Source organism: Miniopterus schreibersii, assembly GCF_964146895.1.
Source record: "Miniopterus schreibersii genome assembly, chromosome: 19".
NCBI lineage: Eukaryota > Metazoa > Chordata > Mammalia > Chiroptera > Miniopteridae > Miniopterus > Miniopterus schreibersii.
Window position 1 is genome coordinate 10894292 of NC_138119.1, and position 20422 is coordinate 10914713.

The window sequence follows — 20422 nt, forward strand, 5'->3', positions numbered from 1 at the left end:
AGACCTGGAGAGGGAGCCTCCCAGTCTCCTAGAAGGCTCAGCTCGGGAGTTTCCTTACCCACAAGCACAGCAGGGAGGCAGTGATTCTTTGTGGCAAACAAACAAACGAAAAAGTCTCAGCTGGCCTAATTCCAAACCAAGAGTTGCAGATCCAAACCTATCCACACAGCTGCCTGGGCCCGGTGGACCAGAGGGTGGGCAAGGCTCTGGAAGGTTTTCCGGCAGAACCAAGCAGAGCAGTTAGGAACATGAGCTCTGGAATCAGGCATCCAGTAGTCTCCATTGCCCACCACCTGGGTGACTTTGATCAAGTTACACATCCTCGGTTTCTCTTCTATAAAGTGAAAAAAGGACCACCTGCCTCGCTGAGTTACTGTGATGACTTAAATGAGGTGATGTGTGTCACATTGAGTTCTGAGACCACTACCTGGCTCCATGTGTGACTGCTGCTATCATAATGAAGTGCCAGAGATCCACTCTCGTTCAGGCATGAATTTTAGTTTTCTGCCTTTTACAAATTTGCCAAGCCAGGGCTGAGAGGCAGCGGATGGGGTAACAGGACACGACAATAAATACACAAATGAAAGAACAAATAGGAATCCGTGTGTGTTCTCAGGAGGTAGCTTTATTATGACATGTCTTTAAGACAATCAAATCAATAGGCAGTTATTGAGCACCTACTGTGTGCAAGCCTATGCAGACAGCAGAGTGCAGTGTCCACGCAGACAGTAGAGTCCACCATGGCTCTCAGGTTCCCCGGCAGGAAAATCACACGAGGTCAGGAAGTTCTGGGGGGCGGAGAACAGGGTGGGTTTCTGGACATCCAAGTGCAGGCAGCTTGGTGGGGTCTGGAGGGCGCCGGGGTGCAAACTCGGAGGCCCAGACGGGAATTGGAGCACAGCAGCGGGGGGCGGGGCGGCGGCCGCTGGGGGGCTCGGGGGACGTCCGGGCGGCGGCCTCAGCAGCTGCCGCAGCAGCCGGGGCTCTGGGTGTTGCTGGAGCACTGCGACCTCTGGCTGCCCCCGCAGCACCCGCACCCGCTCCGGCGCTGCCGGCGCCTCCTGGGAAAGCAGCAGCAGCCCGTGGAGACCGAGTCGCAGCAGCCGGAGCCGCCCCCGCAGCACCCCGAGGAGTTGCCCCCGCAGCAGCCGGAGCCCCCGCAGCAGCCGGAGCCGCCGCAGCAGGAGGAGGAGGCGGTGGCCCGGGAGGGCACCGGGGCGGGGCACGGGGCGGGGCCCTGGGAAGACCCCTTGGAAAAGCCTTTGGGCTGCTGGGAGGACATCGCGCAGCTGTCACCGTGCACCTGCAAGAGACGCAGCCTGTCACAAGCGGGCAGACCTTGCCCTTCCCACAGGGGAACGTGGGGCCCTTGAGACTTGGCTTTGGGGTGAAGCCGACCTGGCGGGGTACAAGGAAGGGCAGAAGCCCAGCAAAGAAACGAACCCCGTGCAGATGTTTCCAGCGAGTTAAACGTGCACAGAGCGAGCAGCAGTCTGCAAGGAGTAGGTGGTTTTCTGTTTTCTAGGACTAGGTATGGACCACCCGAGGCTCTCCACAGTGAAAAACAATGAAGATATGGAGGCAATTTATCCCTACGGTCCAGTCCAGAATCTTCTCCTGGCTCTGTTCCCTCCCCCATCTCATTGTGGCCAGAGACCTTCAAGTGCTGATCGGATGGTTATTAGCTTCGCATAAACATCCCGTCAGTTAGAAAATGCTCAAGTCACGCCTGCATCCTTAGTGGAGGCCAAGAATCCACAAAGGCCAGAGGCTTGTCCTGGTCATGCTTTCCTCCCTTTGCCTCTCGCTCCCCAAAACCACAGGAAAAAGGGAGTGATGCTGAATTTGGAAATGCATCCCAGTCCAGGGGGCCAAAGACCTGGGCTCTAGCCACATCTCTGCTAAAGACTTGCCATGGAACATCCAGGCTGGTCTGCAAGTCTTCACTGGTACCATGAGAGGCTGGCTCACTTGAAGCTTAAGGCACTTTGCAAGGCTCCCCCTCCGCATCTACCTGCTGGCTGTGTTCTGCCTTCAACTTTTCCCAACTTCCTCCCCAGGCCCCAATTGAAGACTTACCAAACCCTCGCTCCACTGGAAGACACTCAGTTCTCCAACTGGGATAGGTCACCTGCTAGGCTGTGGACTGAGCAGCGTCCAGCCACAGAACCTTATATAAGATTCATAGTGCTGGCTCTTGGGAGGGGCCTATTTCCCAATAGACACGCTCAGCTGACACTCACATCCCAGAGATATTTGTCACTCAGGTAGCACTGTAGGTGGTGCACGTGGCTGTTCAAGTCACCACTCAGAAGTCCCAGGATTGCTGTGGCATGTTTACTTTCCAAACAGGACACTGTTCATAGCTGGGAGGGCTGTGTGGGTGAAGACAAAGCACGGGGGCTCAAGTGAGGAGAGGTCTGGAGCCCCTTCTTGGGACCTATTCCCCTTGCCCTTTTCTACAATGTGCACACACACCATTCCCTGCTCACACATTGTCCCTCTGTAGTCATCTACTTGGTAGTTCATTCACTTGTTATTGGTTTGCATCTCTCTGGTTCTTGGTCCTTGGCTCCTTGAGTCAGGCTACAAGCTATATGAAAAGCCTGCTGGGCTTTTCAGATGCTTCCAGATTGGACTGAGTGAAGACAATGGTGGGGACGTACCTATGGGAATCCCAGTGGCGATTTCTCTTTGTCACTAAGATAGGAAGAAAAACCAAGCAGTTATGGAACCATGAAGACCAGAAAAGCTGTGAATCTAGTCATGGTACCCTGTCCCCAACAGCCCTGGTGGGCCTAAGAGAAATATGTGTGTAGGTTGCTGGTCCAGTTGCATTGCCAAGTCAGCCTGCGGGACTCTCTTCTCCTTACCCCATCCCCAAACTCCCTTTGAAGATAAGTTCTCCCTGGGGCCACTGCCCAATGGAAAGGGGAAGAAAGGAAAAAAGGGAAGGAAGGAAGGAAGGAAGGAAGGAAGGAAGGAAGGAAGGAAGGAAGGAAGGAAGGAAGGAAGGGAGGGAGGGAGGGAGGGAGGGAGGGAGGGAGGGAGGGAGGGAGGGAGGGAGGGAGGGAGGGAGGGAGGGATATTTCCCAAGGTGCAAAGTATCCATGAAACATGGTGTTTTAGAATAACTAATTGTGAAGAATTAGGAGAGACTTTGGAGGTAAACTGGCTTCAAAACTGCTTCTTAATCAACGCAACTGCCCACAACCGTGAACATGTGAGATTAAAGAAATCTAACACTACGAATTCAAGAGCTGATGGTGGACCCAGGTGTGGGGTGAGTGAGCTGGGAGTGGCACGAGGGAACAGACAAGGAAAGGTAAGTCATGAAATATGCCAGTTTCCTTTACCGTGGCTTCAGAGCCTGACGAACAGGATGCACGCCCCTAGGGTCACCGCTGGTGAGGCCAGGTGAGACATCCCAAGAGGTGAGGTCAGCGTTAGAAAAGAGAGGGAAGTAATGAGACGGGATCTCCTCTGGGAGGGGATTTAGGCAGATACATGCTCATTAATGACTTGCTGTGACTTCGTGCACTAACTTACCTTACCCGTTACTGTTAACTTTTAGCAAAGAAGGGGCTAGTTGTTCATCTTGCATGTAAGAAGCAGATTTGGAATTACCATTTCTATCTCAATGAGCACTTTAGGCGATCTTACTCCCTGTAACTAGGAGCTACTTTTTAAAACTCTCACCCGTGCTTGGAGGAGAACTTGCCAGAGCATGTCCTCTCACCATGACCTTTCTGGGGACCACCATCGTCCTCTCTGAAAACCTGCTCCCGACTCTCCTTGTGTCAGGGTCAGGGTCTGAGACATGGCTCTTTCCTTCAGGCTTAAAGTTTCCACATTCAGAGCACAAAGGGAAATATTGTTTCTCAGAGGTCAAAGTAGCTTCTGTACCAAAACCTGCTTTTTAAAATGTTCACTTGCACTTAAAAAAAGGGAAGGGGAACTTGGCCAGCGCGGCTCAGTGGTTGAGTGCTAACCTATGAACCTGGGGGTCACAGTTTGATTCCAGGCCAGGGCACAGGCCCAGGTTTCAGACTCTATCCCCAGCAGGGGGCGTGCAGGAGGCAGCCGATCAATGACTCTCATCATTGATTCTATTGCTCTCTCCCTCCCCCTTCCCTTTCTCTGAAATCAATTAAAAAAAAATTACTTTTAATTTTAAAAAGAAGGGGAGATGGCTGGATGCAGGAGGTGGGGCATGGGAGAGGCGAATAAAACACAATCAGGAGGCAGTGGCATCAGGAATAGAGCTTTACTGTTACAGAGAATACCGCTTCCTAATGAACTCCCACACCAAGTCCTCCAAAGAAGCAGGTCCGACGGGAGAATCAAGCCAGTGAACACCCGAGGGTAGCCCTCTCGTCCTCACAGCGGAATGAACGCGGGCAGGAAGGAGAGGGACACTCGGGGCATCTCAGGAGCCCTTGCAAGGGGAACAAGGAGAAGTCTCAGGCTGGCGGTTGTCAGCACTTTGGCTCCTTCACTGATGCTCCTCATGGCCCAGATCAACAGCAGCCGGGGCCCCCAGAGCTGTCACAGCAGCCGGAGCCCCCAGAGCTGTCACAGCGGCCGGAGCCCCCAGAGCTGTCACAGCGGCCGGAGCCCCCAGAGCTGTCACAGCAGCCGGAGCCCCCAGAGCTGTCACAGCGGCCGGAGCCCCCAGAGCTGTCACAGCGGCCGGAGCCCCCAGAGCTGTCACAGCAGCCGGAGCCCCCAGAGCTGTGGCAGCGACTGGAGCCTCCAGAATGTGGCCACCACCACTGCCACAGCAGTCAGAGTGGCGGTGGCGGGGTCGAAGAGACCAGCGGGGCTTGTGGTGGCTCAGGCGGCAGTCGCCACCCCCAGAGCTGCAGCAGCCCCCAGAGCTGGGGCCACAGCAGGAAGAGACTGGAGGCGGGCGGGGGCCGGACACTTGGGGGGACACTTAGGTGGGCATTTGGGGGCACACTTGGGAGGGGGCTGGCACTGCTGCTGACTTTGCTGGCAGGACATCTCAGCAGAAGCTGAGTGAAGCTAAAAGACAATACAGGAATTTTAAGTTCAGCTAGCTCAAGATAACTCCCTTACATTTAAAACTGAACTTTGAATTCACAGGATTTGATCTTTATAGTGATCAGATTTTTAAAACCCTATCTCCCAAAATCAGTTACAAGAAATATGCAAAAGGTTTCAACCCAGGAACTCATAATTTTAAAGGAATCCCTCACAACTTCAAAAAAAATCACCAATCCTATTTTCCTTTCCCCTCCATCACACCCTCCCCTTCCAGCAGAATCCCCCTTCTAAATCCCCCTTTCTCCCTTGTGTTTCTACAAAACTGTCCTCTACTCAGGGCTTCTCTCTGCCCAAAACACCAGCACCAAGAGTCCCTCCTGATCCTCAAGATATGTTTTACCTGCTTCAGGTACTAGAGCAGATCGCTCGGAGGCAAGTGGACTGAGGTGCTGTCAGAAGCGTCTGCCTTTTATAGGGAGTCAGCTCTCTGACCGACACCAGGAGGCACAGACCCCGTGTGAGATGCCGCCAGCATCTTTCACAAGGGGCGCAGGTGACTACTCTCATCTCACATCCTAAAAACCCAATTCTTCCCTCCATAAGCATGTCAAGTATTGAATACAGGAACATCCCCTGAGAAGTGGAGGCCTCTAGGACAGTGACGGAGCTTAGCAGGTTTCACACAGTATGTCAACCTCACAGGCAGCTCTGCTATGCTCCCCATTTCCTGAGCTGGGTCAGTGGGGGTCCTGACCTCTGGGGCTAGGAAAATGTCTCTCTTCTCCTTAGCATAGGAAATGGAGGGAGAAATTCCCAAGACGGAAGCTAAATGCCCTCTTTAGAAAAAAGATGGAGATCCAAAATTAATTAAATGCAAGGCCCAAGCCAATGATCTAATGTGGCTTTTTCATTCTTGCATGATGTCATACCCTGGACGAAGAATGCTTGATATCTCAATGATGTTATTTTAGGCAAGTCTAATGCAGATGGCTGGGCTGGTCAGGCTTCTCTCCTCACCTGAACTTGACCCCAAAAGAGCTCACAAATAGCACTGACTCAGCACTGACAATCCCTTTGAAAGGGCAGAGAGGTCTAGGAATGGCTTTCCTTTCCACGTGTGGTCCTAAAGAAGGCCCCTTTGGCCAGCCCAAGGCGAGGTGGAAGGGACCAGGTGTAGGCTGAGGGTGGAACAGGAGAACTAAGACTTATATGGAAGTTGCTAGAAGTGAGAGGTCAGTTCTGATCATCCCTAAGAAGAGAAGACCCTTTTTGTATAAATGACCTTTTTGTATAAATGCCCTTCAGATGGGGTGTGGGCGTAGCTTTCACAAGCCCATGATGGAATGAACCCAAAGTGTGTGTGTTTTTTCTCCCCTACAAACAATATTCTGAGGGCAAGTTAGGTCCCCAGGAAAGTCATCAAATCTATTTAGCTATAAAGTTAGCCAAAATATGGCATGTTCGCTGTGAAAACTGCAGTGGGAGGAAATAAGACAGGAGGAAACATACGGCACCTCTAAGCTGAGCTAATGGGCTGTGGTGAGAAGCGTGTGACTGCATTATAACAGCTTCCAGAGAGAATGTCTGGCATCAGTTCCCCGCTTTGCAAATTCCGGCAAGTTACTTAATTATCACTATAAAACAGGGCTAATAATAATTCCTACCCACTAAATAAGAAAATACAGCTAAAGTTCTTAGAACAGCACCTGGGACTCTTAATTCAAAATGCCAATTTAAAAAGAATCTAATCGTATGGATACTCATATCCATGAGAAAAACCTCTTAAATTTCAGATTACTGATCTGCCAATTTTCCAAACCCAAACTACTTTTTACAATATCAGAACTTAGCCCTAATGTTTTCTTACACAAAAATATTGAGATACTTAATATGCCACTGGGGGAATGAGATTATAAGAAAGTATAATCATTATGAAAAAAAAATATCAAAAATTGGAGGAATTTAAAATTCACTTATAATTCCACCCTGAAGGATTCTTAATATTTTGCTGCTTTTCTCCCAGTCTCTTTTTTACTTTTGTTCAGTTTTTTTTACTGTATATGGTTTCTTTTTAGTAATTTGTGTTTTGTTTTGCTTTTACATAGTCTTTACCAAAATACTTACATCAGAGTTTATCTTACTAACTTTCCACTTAACATTTTGCCGTAAACATTTCCCATGTTTTTACTCATTTTTTTGTGACCATTATTTTTGGCAGCTGTAGAACATTTCATGCAGGGCATGGGATCCATTTGTAAGTGGGCAGGCGCATGGGTTCTAGAAGCAGGCTCTGCATTTTGAATCCCAGTCTCCACTTAGCAGCTGTGTCACCTTGGCCAAGCAACATGAGCTTTCTGTCTCACTGTCTTCATCTGTGATATGAGGGAAATGATGGTGTTTATCTCATAGGATCATTTGCAGATTAAATGAGCTAAGGTCCATAAAGCTCTTGGAATAGTCCCTGGCACTATAAGCAATATTAATGAATATTAAAAGTGAAACCTGATGCTGGGCCATCTCTAAATTTCAGCACCCAGGAGGTAGGTGGGCTTAAGTAAAGACCACCAGCTGGGGAGGCAGGAAGGCTGCTTTGGCTGCTAGAGTTTTGTGTATCAGGAGATCTTTCCCCCTTCTTGCTGAGAAGTACAAGAAAGGATGCATAACTCAGGCCCTACTGGAAAAAAGTGGCTCAGCAGAAGTTAAAGGAATTACCCATTTCATACATGGGTATGAAGAAATTTTAAAGGAACAATGGCCATCCCCTTTGATTTATAACCATGTGGGTGCATGGCCACCTAGCTGACACACAGGTAGATCTTCAGAGCAGAAACCTCCAAGGGATGTAGTTTAGCGCTCTGTAGGCAGTAGACACTCAATTTTCATTTTCTTTGTTCAGTTAAATTTGCTATTCAGTAAGGAGGATGGGTGCCTCCAACAAATCTGAACCCAGATTTTCATTTAAAAATTCCAGACATTTCATGGAAAGATGGAATAGATGTGGAAAGAACCTGGGTCACCACTAAAAGACAATGGATCTCCACCCCAGTGAGACCCGGACATTGACCGTCTCCATAAGTTCACTGGTGGTTTTAATGTTGATCTCCGCTGAGGTAGACCATGCTCTTATTTTACAGATGAGGAAACAGAGGCTCAAATGTGGAAAGGGGCTTGTCCGGGTCACACAGGGAGTTAGAGGCAGAGCCGGAATTCAAATCCTGCTAACACAGCACCCTGCCTTTTTTTTTTAATGTATCTTTATTGTTAAAGCACCCTGCCTCTTGAATATTTTATTTCTTCCTGTGATTTTTTACCCCCAGCAAGCTTTATTTTATACAATTTTGCTTGTCAGACGTGGCTATGGAAGTTGGGGTGGAAATAGTAATAAACATGGTGAATCATTGTGTGAATCGCATGTTTACAAAAGTTAGAAGTAATCCTTACTGCTACTGTCCTTCTCTAAGTAACCAGGAATCGAGTGCCTGTGTCTGAAAGGCAGTCTCTGGCATCACCAGGGTTGGGCCAGCTGGCGGGCCCCAAGAAACCTCCCCAGGCTGGCACTCCTTGATGACAGTTCCTTCGCTCAGTTCAGCTTTGTCCAGGCCTCTGAGTTTATCAATCCCGGTTGTGCTGAGTCACTGCAGCTAACTCATAAGACCTGATGTCACCAAGTCACAAAGAGAAACGTGACTACCAAATGTTGGCTTAATGGCTACATTTTCAAGTCATAATCTGAAAATGCTGGGTGAGATGGGATCCAATGACCTCAGGTTCCAGGAGTTAACCAACCTAGAAGTTCCCATCAGGTCATCTGAACACCTCTAGCCCTGGACAGACTTGGGTAATCCCGAAAACATCTGCCCCCCCCCCCCCCCCGTCCCTGACTGTGCTTCCTCCATGATCCTTTGTAGGCCACCCCTCCCACTGCTAGACCCTGGCCTAGGAACCACCTCCGTAGGGGAACTTTGCTGAGTGCTGTTCTTATCTTTTCATGCTGATTTTGGAGTTTAACATTGGACAGATAATTTTATTATTTATCCATCATATTTTCACTACTCACTGTTGCCCTGATAAACACTGTCGTACACAAAATAATGCTTCTCCCCCTAAAGTGGCCACGTCCCAATCCCCAGAACCTCTGAATATGTTACCTTACGAGGCGAAAGGGACTTTGCAGAAGTGATTAGTTTAAGGATTTTGAAATGAGAAGGTCATCTTGGATTCACCAGGTGGATCCAATGTAATCACAACGGTGCTTATAAGAGGGATGCAAGAGGGTCAATGTCAGAGAGAAGACATGTGACAAGGGAAACAGAAGCTGGAGCAGTGCACTTTGAAAATGGCCATGAGCTGAGGAATCCGAGCAGCCTCTAGGAGCTGGAGTCAGCAAGGAAATGGGCTCTCCCCTGAAGCCTCTACCTGCTCTGCCTGTACCTTGATGTTATCCTAGCAGATCCCATGCTGAACTTCTGACCTACAGAGCTGTAAGAGAGCACATTTGTGTCTGTGGCAATTTGTTACAGCAGCAATGGGAAGCTCATACATAGACACCTAGCTTTAAAAAATAGCTTTGAATATCAGAATGGGGTTTAATTACTTTAAAAGAGATCAAATTTATTAAAATTATTTCCATTGATGTTTAGAACTGAAGGCTCGCATTTCTGAGTCTGGCAGGATGTCTTTGGCTAAGGAGAAATTCAGTGAAAACACAACAGAGAAAATTCTCAAAGATAAAGAAAGATGCTGTCTGGGCTTGTGTCCCAGATCTGCCACTTGCTAGCTGTGCTTCCTCAGTGCCCATCTCACAGGGCTGTATAGGGTTCCTTGAGATAATGCCTGTAAAGCCCTTGCCCTGGACCTGATGCACAGGAAGCACTCTGTGAGGCTGGCCTTCGTTATCTTTGTCTCCATCAACAGTGGTCCCTGATCAGTGGAAACCCTGAGGGGTCAGGAGTGTTGCCAGAGCATTGCCGGCCCCTCTTCCAGCCCCACAGCCCCCAGCTACCTCGGTTCTGAACTGGAGCTTGACAAATTCCAGAGAGTAGAATGGACAGACAGATTGCCACCATTTGGATCGGTTTCATTGTTTAAGACACTACTTGTACCTCTTCCCAGGAAAAAGTGGGTGGGGTGTGCCTCTCATTCATTCCCTACGGAGAGCATTTTACTATTTATAAGGTATTTATACATTCATGCCTTTATTGGAATCTTCACAACAATCCTACGGGGTGCCATAGAGGGTTTTCACCCATGATTCAAAAGAAGTATCAATGCTCAGAGAGGCCAAGCCATCTGTCTAAGGTCACACAGATTAGAGAAGGTACGAGGCTTCACCCCAGCTCTACGGGCGGTAAATCCCATGCTTGCTGCTCAAATCACAGTGCTCGGGACCTGGTCTCTGTGCATCCTGTCAAAGAAGCGGAGGACGGCCCAAAAGTCCCAGGGGCTTAGAATATAAAAATCGTGCTGAGAAAACTGGATAATCACACACAGAAAAGTGGAATAGGGCCCCTATCTTATACCACTCACAAAAATTCTCCAAATGGATTAAAGACTTAAACGTAAGACCTGAAGCCATAAAACTCCTAGGAGAAAACATAGGAAAGAAGCTCTTTGGCATTGGTTTTGGCAATGATTCATTTGGATATGACACCAAAAGCACAAGCCACAAAAGCAAAATTTAACCAATAGGACTACAGCAAATAAAAACTTCCGCACAGCAAAAGAAATAATCAATAAAATGGAAAGGCAACCTATAAAATGAAAGTACTTGTAAAAACACATATTGAATAAAGGTTTAATATCCAAAATATATATATTTTTTAAATTTATGCAATTCAATAACAAAATAAACCTGATTTTAAAATGAATGGGGGGGGCGTGAAGGGGACCTAATATATAGTGACGAAAGATTTGACTTTGGGTGGTGGGCACACAGTGCAATACATACAGATCTTGTAATGTAGAAATCCACCTGAAACCTACATGATCCTATTAACCAATCTCACCTCGATAAATTTAATAAAAAATAAAATAAAAATAAAATGGACAGAGGAACTGAATATAATTTTTCTAACGAAAAGATTTAAATAGCCAACAACTACATGAAAAGATGCTCAACATCACTAATCATCAGGGGACTATAAATCTAAACCATAATGAGGTACCACCTCAGACCTGTTAGAATGGCTGTTATCAAGAAGACAAGAAGTGACAAGTGTCGGAGAAGATGTGGAGAAATTGTGCACTGTCAGTGACAACGTAAATTTGTGCAGCCAGTATGGAAAGCAATACGAAGGTTAAAAATAGAATTACCACATGATCCAACAATCCCACTTCTATGTCTGTATCCAAAGAAAATAAAAACAGGATATTGATGCCATACCTGTACTCCCATGTTCATTGCAGCTTTATTCACAACAACGGAGGTATGCAAACAACCCTAATGTCATCAAAAGCTGAATGAAGCGATGTATAAATACACACACAATGGACTATTATTCAGCCTTGAGAAGGAAGATCCTGCCATTTACCACAACGGGGATGAACCTTGGGGCATTATGCTAAGTGAGATGTTAGACAGAGGAAACAAACTCTGTATGCAGTCACTTGTATGTGGAACCTGAAAAAGCCAAACTCACCCCAGCGGGTGGCTCGGTTGGTTGGAGTGTCATCCCCTACACCAAAAAGGCTGTGGGTTCAATTCCCGTCAGGGCACATGCCTGGGTTGTGGGTTTGATCCCTGGTCGGCGCTCGAGGGTGTATATCATATCCCTCTCTCTCTCTTCCTCTTATTTTAAAATCAATAAACATATCCTTGGGTAAGGATTAAAAAAGTAATAAATAAATAAGCCAAACTCACAGAACCAGGGAGTAGAATGGCGGTTGTCAGGGGCTGGGGTTTGGGGAATTGAGGCGATGTTGTTAAAGGGTTCAGACTTGCAGTTGGAAGATCAGTAAGTTCTGGAGCTCTAATCATAGTGATTATAGTCAATATTGTATCATACACTTCAAAGTTGTTAAGAGACCAGATCTCAAATGTTCTCACCCCAAAAAGGAAATGATAATTATGTGAGGTGATAGAGGAGTTAGCCAAGCTACAGTGGTAATCAGATTACAATGCACGTATCAAATCAACAGTTGTGCACCTCAAACGTACACAATGCTACTGTCAAGTGGGTCTCAATTTTTAAAATGCACATAAGCGGAACACAAATCTTCTTCTGAAAAGAGAGTGCAATGTGGCCTGAAGATGGACTTTCTTCTTACCCCAAGTAACTAGGGTGCTGGGTGTCAGAGCCCTCTAGCAGTGCTGGTCTCAAGCCAGAGAGCAGCCTTCCTGCCTACCTAGGCTTCACCACCTCCAAGAAATGAATGTGCGGAGGCGGGGACGGCAGAGGCTTCTGCACGGAGAGGCCCGGGGCCCCCAGGTGCGCCTCCAGACCCCACGCCAGCCCTGCCTGCCAGGATCCCTCCCGCGTGGGATGCTGCCGGCTGTGTCCTCTCCTCCTCTCCTGATGGGAGCATTTACATAGCTGGAGCCTCAGGATGAGTAACCAGCGAAAGGAGCATGCCCCTGGAGAGCAAGCACATTTCCGGGGTGGGGACTCAGAAGGAGTAAAAATAGCCAAGGACACTCCTGGGAGCACGTGCACTGAGACATGTTTTCCCAGCTGGAGAGGCTGGAAGCTGAGAGCACAGGTGACGTGAGCAGGCAGCAGGGAGGGGCTGGCTGGAGAGTGACAGACGTGTCACACAGAGGCAAAGGCATCTCTCGGGGTGGGGGGGTAACAATGACTCGTTCTGGGCCCCTGGGCTGTCCCTCACAGCTGTTTAGTCTGCCTGTGGTTGCCATCATCAGTGGAATGTTTTTAGCAGGGAATTTTTGTAGTTGTCCCAACTTACGTTGAGGTCGTATAGGGAGCCAGGCCTGTGCCAGGCTGTGGACAAAGATGACAAAGACTGCGAAGCCACCATCGCCACCCACTGAGAGGTGCCAGTCCATGGGGGAGGCAGGTATTCCCGATGAGAGCAGCAGGGACAGGCATTAGGAATGCGGACCAAAGCTTAACTAAGCAAAGTGAGTGAGGGGCAAAAGTGTGCAGCAAATTACAATAGCAGAAACGACATGAGATCCATTTATGTTCCGTCTCTCTGATGTATCTGTATATTTATATATAATGCATGTAAAAAACAGAAACATCTGGGTGGATCTGTATTAAAGTGTCAACAGCATTTACTTCTGGGTGGTGGATCATGAGCCTTTTTTTCTTTTTGCTTACCTACATTTCCTAATTTTCCTGCAATGAATACACATTACTTGGAGAATAAAATGTTTGACTTGGCGCAGAAATAGTAAATGCGCTGAGAGTATCAGAAGAGCCTTTAGCAAAGTGGCATTTGGTGTTTTTATTCAATTTTGCAGATGTTTTGAGCTTCTGCGAGGCAGCAGGTACTGAACTGAGTAGCGTTACAGGAGTCCGAGCAGTTTGCCGAGTACTTGAAGCTTGAAGTCTAGTTTATGACCAGGTTGCCCAAGAATTTCCTGCTGCCTTTGTGTCTGCCTTTTCCACCCAAATTCAAACAGCAACCTGGGGATATGACTGCCTCTGTCTAGGGCTGCAGAGGGCTCCATCCGGGCAGTTCAGTCTCGGGAACCTCTCCCTGCTCCCCTCTACCGTCCTCAGCTCCCCTACCTCTGCCTCCATATCCACAGGCCCTCTCGCTCTTCTAAACGTCCTCCATCATAAGGACTCCCCACCACTGCCACGTGAAGGCCCCCCTCTCTCCTCCCAACTCCCTGTCTTTTATCCCTAACCTTCTGGTGACATAAACCATGTTCCACAGCGATCGATGCACATAGAACCCACCATCACTATCTCCCCACAATCCCCCTCAGTCCCCTCAGTCAATGGCCTCAAGACCCAAGGCTGAGAGTTGTCCTAGCTTCTCCCTCTTCCTCACCCCACAGCCAAAGGTGCACCCCAGTTTCCTCCTCCCAACCCTACTGTCTCATTTCCTCAGACCGTGTCCACCTCTCTTTCTAAAAGTAAATCTAAGCCTATTTAAACCTTTCAATGGCTCCCTATTACCCCCAAGGGGAAAAAAATCCAAGTTCCTCCAAATGGTACCTGAGTTCTTCATATTTTGGCAGCTTCTGCTTCCCCAGGCTTGTCTCCCTGCACCATACGGACCTACAGCCACACCAAATTATTATCATCTTGAATGTGCCTAGATGCACCCTCTACTTAGAACGCCCTTCCTCCCCAACTTCGATGTGCCTCCTGGGCTCATATCAAGGGCTCCCCTGGGAAGCCTGCTCAAGGGACCCCTGTAATGGACTGCCTCTTTGGGAGGGTACCTGCCATGCCCTGTGTTCACAATTGTCCTCCCCTGTTAGAGACTGAGCATCCCCACCTTAGGGCCTGGAGTTTCTCCCGTGAGCCTGGGGACCATCACAGAAGCTGGCACATGGGAAATACTTGGTGGAGCTTCTTGCCCTGTCTCCTAGACCGGGAGCTCCCTGGGGCAGGTGCTTCCCATTATTCATCCCTGTGTGTCCTCAAGGCCAGCGCAGAGCCCATAGATATCATTCAGCAATTATTTGCTGCATGCAGAATGAAACAATGAGAACTCATGTCGTCGTCAGGGAGGGAGGAGGCCCACAGGGCCAGTGCAGGCATATCCTGACCTTGACTCAGCCTGATGCAGTTGGAAACTCTGACATAGCCTCTTCTCTTCAGTGTGTTGCCTGGTCTCCCTGGGATTCGAACCAAACAGAAGACTTTAATTGCTGGAAACTCTGGCTCCCTTCTAGATAAACTGCTTGCATTATTCTTGGACTCTATGGCTCACCTGGAGTCTGTCAGAAACCTGGCCCATCCCCCCTCATCCAGAGGATGGAATTGGTTCCTGGACCAGTGCCCAGGCTCCAGCCACTGAGCCTCAGGGCCCTTCCAGCTCCATTGTCTCAACTGCCTGTTTCCCTGTCCATGCCCAAACCAAGGAGGACCTGGGGCCTTGTAACATGAGAACAGAGTCCTGCAGTGCCTAACAGGGTGTCCCCGCAACTGCCAATTGCCCAGTTGAGTGATAGGGAGCCCCAGCAGACCTTGGGAGGTCTAAGGGGGCAAGTGACTTCTGGTTTCTGCTGCTGATGCCGCCTGGACTGCTGCCTGAGGGGAGCAGGAGATGGACCTTGGATTTGGTGGGGTCGGTTACTGCCCTCCCAAGGAGGTTGCTCTATGGAATCCGTTTCGGTAAAGCCAGCTCTCTAAACTTCTGCCAGTTCCTGGGAGATGTTGCAATATTCCTACTGCTCAGGGGTACAGAGGGAGCTGGGGCCCTGGACCAAACTTTTCACATACCAGAAAGTTGATCTCTAGGTTTCCAGTTTATTGTTAAATCCCCAGGACTCAGAGATGCTTGCAATATAGTAGATGCAAATTAAATATTTGTTGAAAGAAGATGGAAGGAAGGAAACAAGGGAGGGAGGGAGAGAGGGAAAGAGAAACGGAGGGAGGGAGGGAGGGAGGGAGGGAGGGAGGGAGGGAGGGAGGGAGGGAGGGAGGGAGGGAGGTGAGCTGCGTGCTGCTCTCTACACCAGCTACCAAGGAGCTGGCTGAGAGAGCAGTGTGAGCCTCTGAGCATCTTGTTACCCCACGTGAGAGACTGAAGTCAACTTCCCAGAACAGAGGCAGAGTTGGTGAAATAACACTTGATACAAAACAGAGAAACCTGCTCAAGTCTCAATTCTGCCTTATTAACTTGTCACATTGCTCCTTTGAATCTCAGTGTTCTTATCTCTGAAATGGAGGCTACTAACCTGCTACCCAATCCAATGAGATCACATACATGGTGCCCAGGGTGGCACCGCTCAGGGGTTGGGCACAAAGTTCAACCAGGTTGCTCAAATGTACACAGGAGAGCCATTCTCCTTCCTTAGTGCTTCCACGTCCAGCCCTACTCCTTGGCTTCTGGTTAGTAGGAAAGGGGCAGACTGACCTCCAGCCAAGATGCTGAGAGAAGAGTGGGGTCTACACAGGAGAAAACAGATAGCAAAGCAAGGAGTGGCTGCCCCGCAGGGACCCCTGTAATTTCTCCCTTTGCTGGACTTGAATCACTCTATAGGCCTTGCCCTTGGGGGAATACAGGGCTGCTTCTGGTGTTGGACTATATATGTATACTATAAATAACAAGTTATATAACATATTATATTAATATAAATATTTATATACATTTGATTACAGTATCTGTAATATATTAAATACAATATATATTTTATTACATATAATTTTAATGTTATATATTTTATATAATATATACTTATTTATATATTAATATACTTATTGATGTATACTTATTTATATATTATATGTATTAAATGTTATCTATAACTTATATAAAATATAATAAAATATAAAATTAAAATACTAGGCATAATACATTAATTTATTAAAGCACTTTAAATGGTATCTGGCCCACAGTAAGCACCTGTAAGAGTTTGGTAATACAACTAGACGCACTGCACAGAAAGCAGGCCGCAGCTGCGTGCGCGTAGAGGGGGGCACAGCTAGTTCTTATAACCTGAGGTTGGGAGCATCACACCAGGCCTCGAGGCGGGAGGGTTGCGGCGATGAGTGTGGCAGCCTCATGCTTTTACATCCCACCCCTGGAACCCAACAAAACCCTCAGGGTACAGGGCCGACTTTATGCTCGTGCCTTTGCTTGTTTCGCCACCTACTGTGCACTGTGTGTAAAGCAAGTTGGGTGCTCAATCCCTGAGCTTACAGCCCCACTAAGGAGAGGAGTGGTGCCGGGTGGGTACTTGAAATATTGGTGGGATCACTGTGTAAAGTGCATAATTGTCTAATCGCTCTGCTGTACACCTGAAACTAATGCAAAATAGTGAATGGAAACTGTAATTGGAAAAAAAAATTTTTAAAGAGATATGGACAGGTGTGTGACCTGGCTGTGGAATAAGGAACAGTAGAGAGAAGCAGAGTTGGAGGGCAGGTGGGTCAGAGAAACTCTTGGGACTCTGGGAGGGCCTAGTGTTGCTGACTCAGATAAAAAATTGTACTAATGTTCCATTTTGTTCAGTTTGCGCTGCTATACCAAAGAGCAATTCTTCAATCATATTGCAAGAGGATAGTGCCAAATGGTGCGGTAGCTTACAGAATATCAGTACCCAGCGTCCTAACAGGTTGGGAGGAGACAGTGATGGAGCCAGGTTGGGAAGTGGGGTGCGCGGCAAGGGCCAGAAGCCGGGAAGTTTTCTGGGAGGAGTGGGGCTGAGCTGGTCGCTGATGCTCATTTCCCTGAGGCAGGGGTAAATGAGTCAAGGGGCAGGTGAGAGGGGAGGGCATTAAAGGGGGCATTGGATGTGCAGACATACCCCAAACTCTCTCCATGCTTGCTCCTGGGACCTAGTCAGATGGGACATGGGAAAGAGCAAAGAAGGAAGGTGGTAACCAGAGATGGAGAGGTATACACCCGGCAGGTTGTTTCCCGGGAGAGCCTGGATGAAGACCAGGTTTTTTATAAAATGTGGTAGAATAGCAAAATTTTGTAAACCCAACTGAAATGTGTAAGGAATGTGGAGCTCCTTAGTTTAAGTGGATCTAATGCTGTTTTGTGAGCAACTGATCTACTTGGGGTGGGGAGAAAGGGGGGAATCAAAATTATTGTTTAAACATCTAGATTTCTGTTTCTTCTGGTTTAAGAGAATATCCTTTTAGGAAATTGTTCAGTCAAGTAAATTTCACCTCCCTATTAGCATTTTTTATCCCCTCTGCCTGTCCTGCCCACAATGGTATCTGGGTTCATGCGCAGAAAAGCTTACAGGGCCTGGAGGCCACATACACAGGGAAGCCTGGGATTCTTCTGCTGGGTTTTTTGATTTTTGCTGCCCTCTACTGTAGGAGGGCTGAACTGACAGGATTCTTGGGGTAAGGCCACCCGATGAAATCTGCAGTCAGCGAACTAGTGTGTTCTGTCCCTAAACCCTGGGCAGGCCCAGTGATCTTCCTGGCTCACTTTAGCTCTAACTGGAGCTGGGACGCCCCTGAGCCTTGGCAGTGGTTCCCAGACATGCTGGCCCCAGCAACCCACCCTGCAGCTTTCGACTGTAGAGGCACACAAGACTGTAGAGGTGCACACTCTGCACTCTGTTCATCCCAGTTAGAGTGCCCCTCACTTCCCACTCCCCCCACCCAGTGAGCTTGTCAGCCAACATGTGACCTCCTTCCTTCTTCAAACGACAGAGGGGAACCTCTGAATCCCTTCCACTCCCATGGGAGCCAGGGGAGCCTGGGAGTAATATCTGCATGGTGTCCCAGCTCCTTCCACAGCACCAAGGAGGAAACAGGTCATGAGATTGCTGTTTCCAGCTTTATTCCATCTCCAGACTCCAGACCCGTTGGTGGGAGAGCTGAGGCAGGCATATGACCATTTGCTAAGCCCCCTTCATCTCCCTCTGCCCTCAGGAGACCCTTTCCCGTGCAGAAGAAACTACTTCCTCCTCTCCTCTTTGCCCTGTCCCCTTCCTGAGTCCCTGATCACAAGGTCACCAGACCTCCAGGGTCCTCAGCTAGCCCAATGTCAGAAACAGATTCCAGATTTTTACCCCTGCCCCGGGCTTTGTTCCTCCATAAAGAGGCACTTTCTTAAGGACTAAGGAAAGTGGATCCTGGGCTTAACTGAGGAGAGGAAAGTTGTTATTTATACATTTCCAATTAAAACAGGACCATAGTGTCTTCAGAAAGCAGACTCTTGGCCCCAGGGCCAGGAGCCTCGTGCTGCTTCATGGAGTTTGAGCCTAGGAAAGAATATGACTGGGTGAGGGTTAGGCCTGCCGCTTCAGAGGAGTAACTGAGGGTCTCCTGGGCTGGATGGGTTGGAGAGGCAGGGATCAGAATGTCAGGAATTGCCCTGCAGCTGTTCCAGCTGTGGGAGGAGCCACTTCCTGGAGCCTCATCAGGCCGGGCCTATAAAACACATCTCAGCACCCCCTGCTCATCTGCCCTGAACCTCCAGGACTACCCCATCCACCTCTGGTCTGACCAGGTGAGTGGGGCTTTCAGGACCTAGAGAGAGCACAGATGTAAGGGTGAGGGGCTGCTGGAGGTCTTGGGGCAGGAAGGGCAGAGGGAGGAGGTGAGGAGGAGGAGAGATCTTGCCTTGGGTCCAGTAAGACCCACCTGGTAATTGCAGATCCTGAACTGGAAGGGGAGTGATCAGCCAGCCTAAATTCTTGCCAATGTCTGGCCTCTGGCAACTGAGACAGCTGGGGAGGGTGTGGTCTCGGCCACTTACCTCTGACAGACACATTTATGGATGCTGACAGAGGATGCAGATGCCCATGAAGAAAATGGTGACACCCGATAATACCATGAAATACCATCTAGTGGCCTTTTCTCCCTAGAATACAATTTCCTGCCTTCCCACCTGCCTTCCTTTCTTTTCTCATTCATTTGTTCATTCCTTTACTCATTCATATATTTCTCACATATTTATTGAGCTCTTTCCAGACACGAGGTGCTGTTCTGGACATTGGACTACAGAGCGTGCGAAAGCAGGGATGGTGTGTGTGGGGGGGGGATCCCTGTTCTTATGGGGTTTCCATGCTTCCATTTCAGTGGGGGACCTACAGTTACTGGATCTTCCATGAGGTGACAACTGTGCCATATCTTAGAGATATAAAAATGAAGAGGCAGGGGCTTTGGCTGTGTGTGTGTGTGTGTGTGTGTGTGTGTGTGTGTGTGTGTGTGTGTGTGTGTGTGTGAGTGTGTGGATGTTTGTACTTATGCTTAGTTCCAGATGCCAGCAGCTTCGGGGTAGATTCCAAAAGGGGAAAAATGACCTAAAATTTCACAAGACCATAAACATCTGTATTGGGTTTTAGGTTGACTGAACTCCCAGCTAGATGTCCTGCCAGCAAACCCAGGGGCTGTGCCAGCCTCCTCTTAAAGGGCCCACAACCAAGTGCCCCCCAAAGTGTCCCCCTAAGGGCCCTCCCAAGATGCCCTGCTCCAGCCTCTTCCTGCTGTGATAGCCCCAGGGCTGCTGTGGCCTCAGACCTCTAGCTGTTGCCCCTGATTTGGGGCTGCTTCCCACCTGGACTCTGAGCATCAACCGAGTGACCAAAGGGCCTTCTTGGGCTTCTCGTCCCTCGGTCCCTTCCCAGCCCTTGGTGAGTGTCACCTGTGGGACATGACCACGCTGGAGCTGTGCCTCAGAAGCAGCTGCTGGCACAGAGACTTTGGGGCTGGGTTCAAACTTGCCTTCCTGTTGCGTAGACATGATTGCTCTGAATGAGCTGCTTCGCTACAATAAATATTTTTAATTCCCTTTGGCTTGTTTTGTTTTTAAATATATCTTTATTGATTTCAGAGAGAGGAAGGGAGAGGGAGAG

The 20422-nt window shown here is 48.6% G+C and overlaps 1 protein-coding gene and 1 pseudogene across 2 annotated transcripts in view; both read right to left on the reverse strand.

Moving 5' to 3' along the window:
* Positions 1-606: 606 nt before the first annotated feature.
* CRCT1 (cysteine rich C-terminal 1) overlaps positions 607-20422 on the reverse strand; it is a 148336-nt gene continuing 128520 nt past the window's right edge. Inside the window, exon 2 of the mRNA XM_081122349.1 lies at positions 607-1303. Coding sequence (XP_080978475.1) covers positions 959-1282 — 324 coding nt within the window. The 5' untranslated portion in view covers positions 1283-1303 and the 3' untranslated portion in view covers positions 607-958. The remainder of the gene's footprint in view (positions 1304-20422) is intronic.
* LOC308549337 (late cornified envelope protein 3A pseudogene) lies at positions 4521-5007 on the reverse strand (annotated as a pseudogene). The gene has a single exon. The product of its transcript is annotated as a late cornified envelope protein 3A pseudogene (transcript).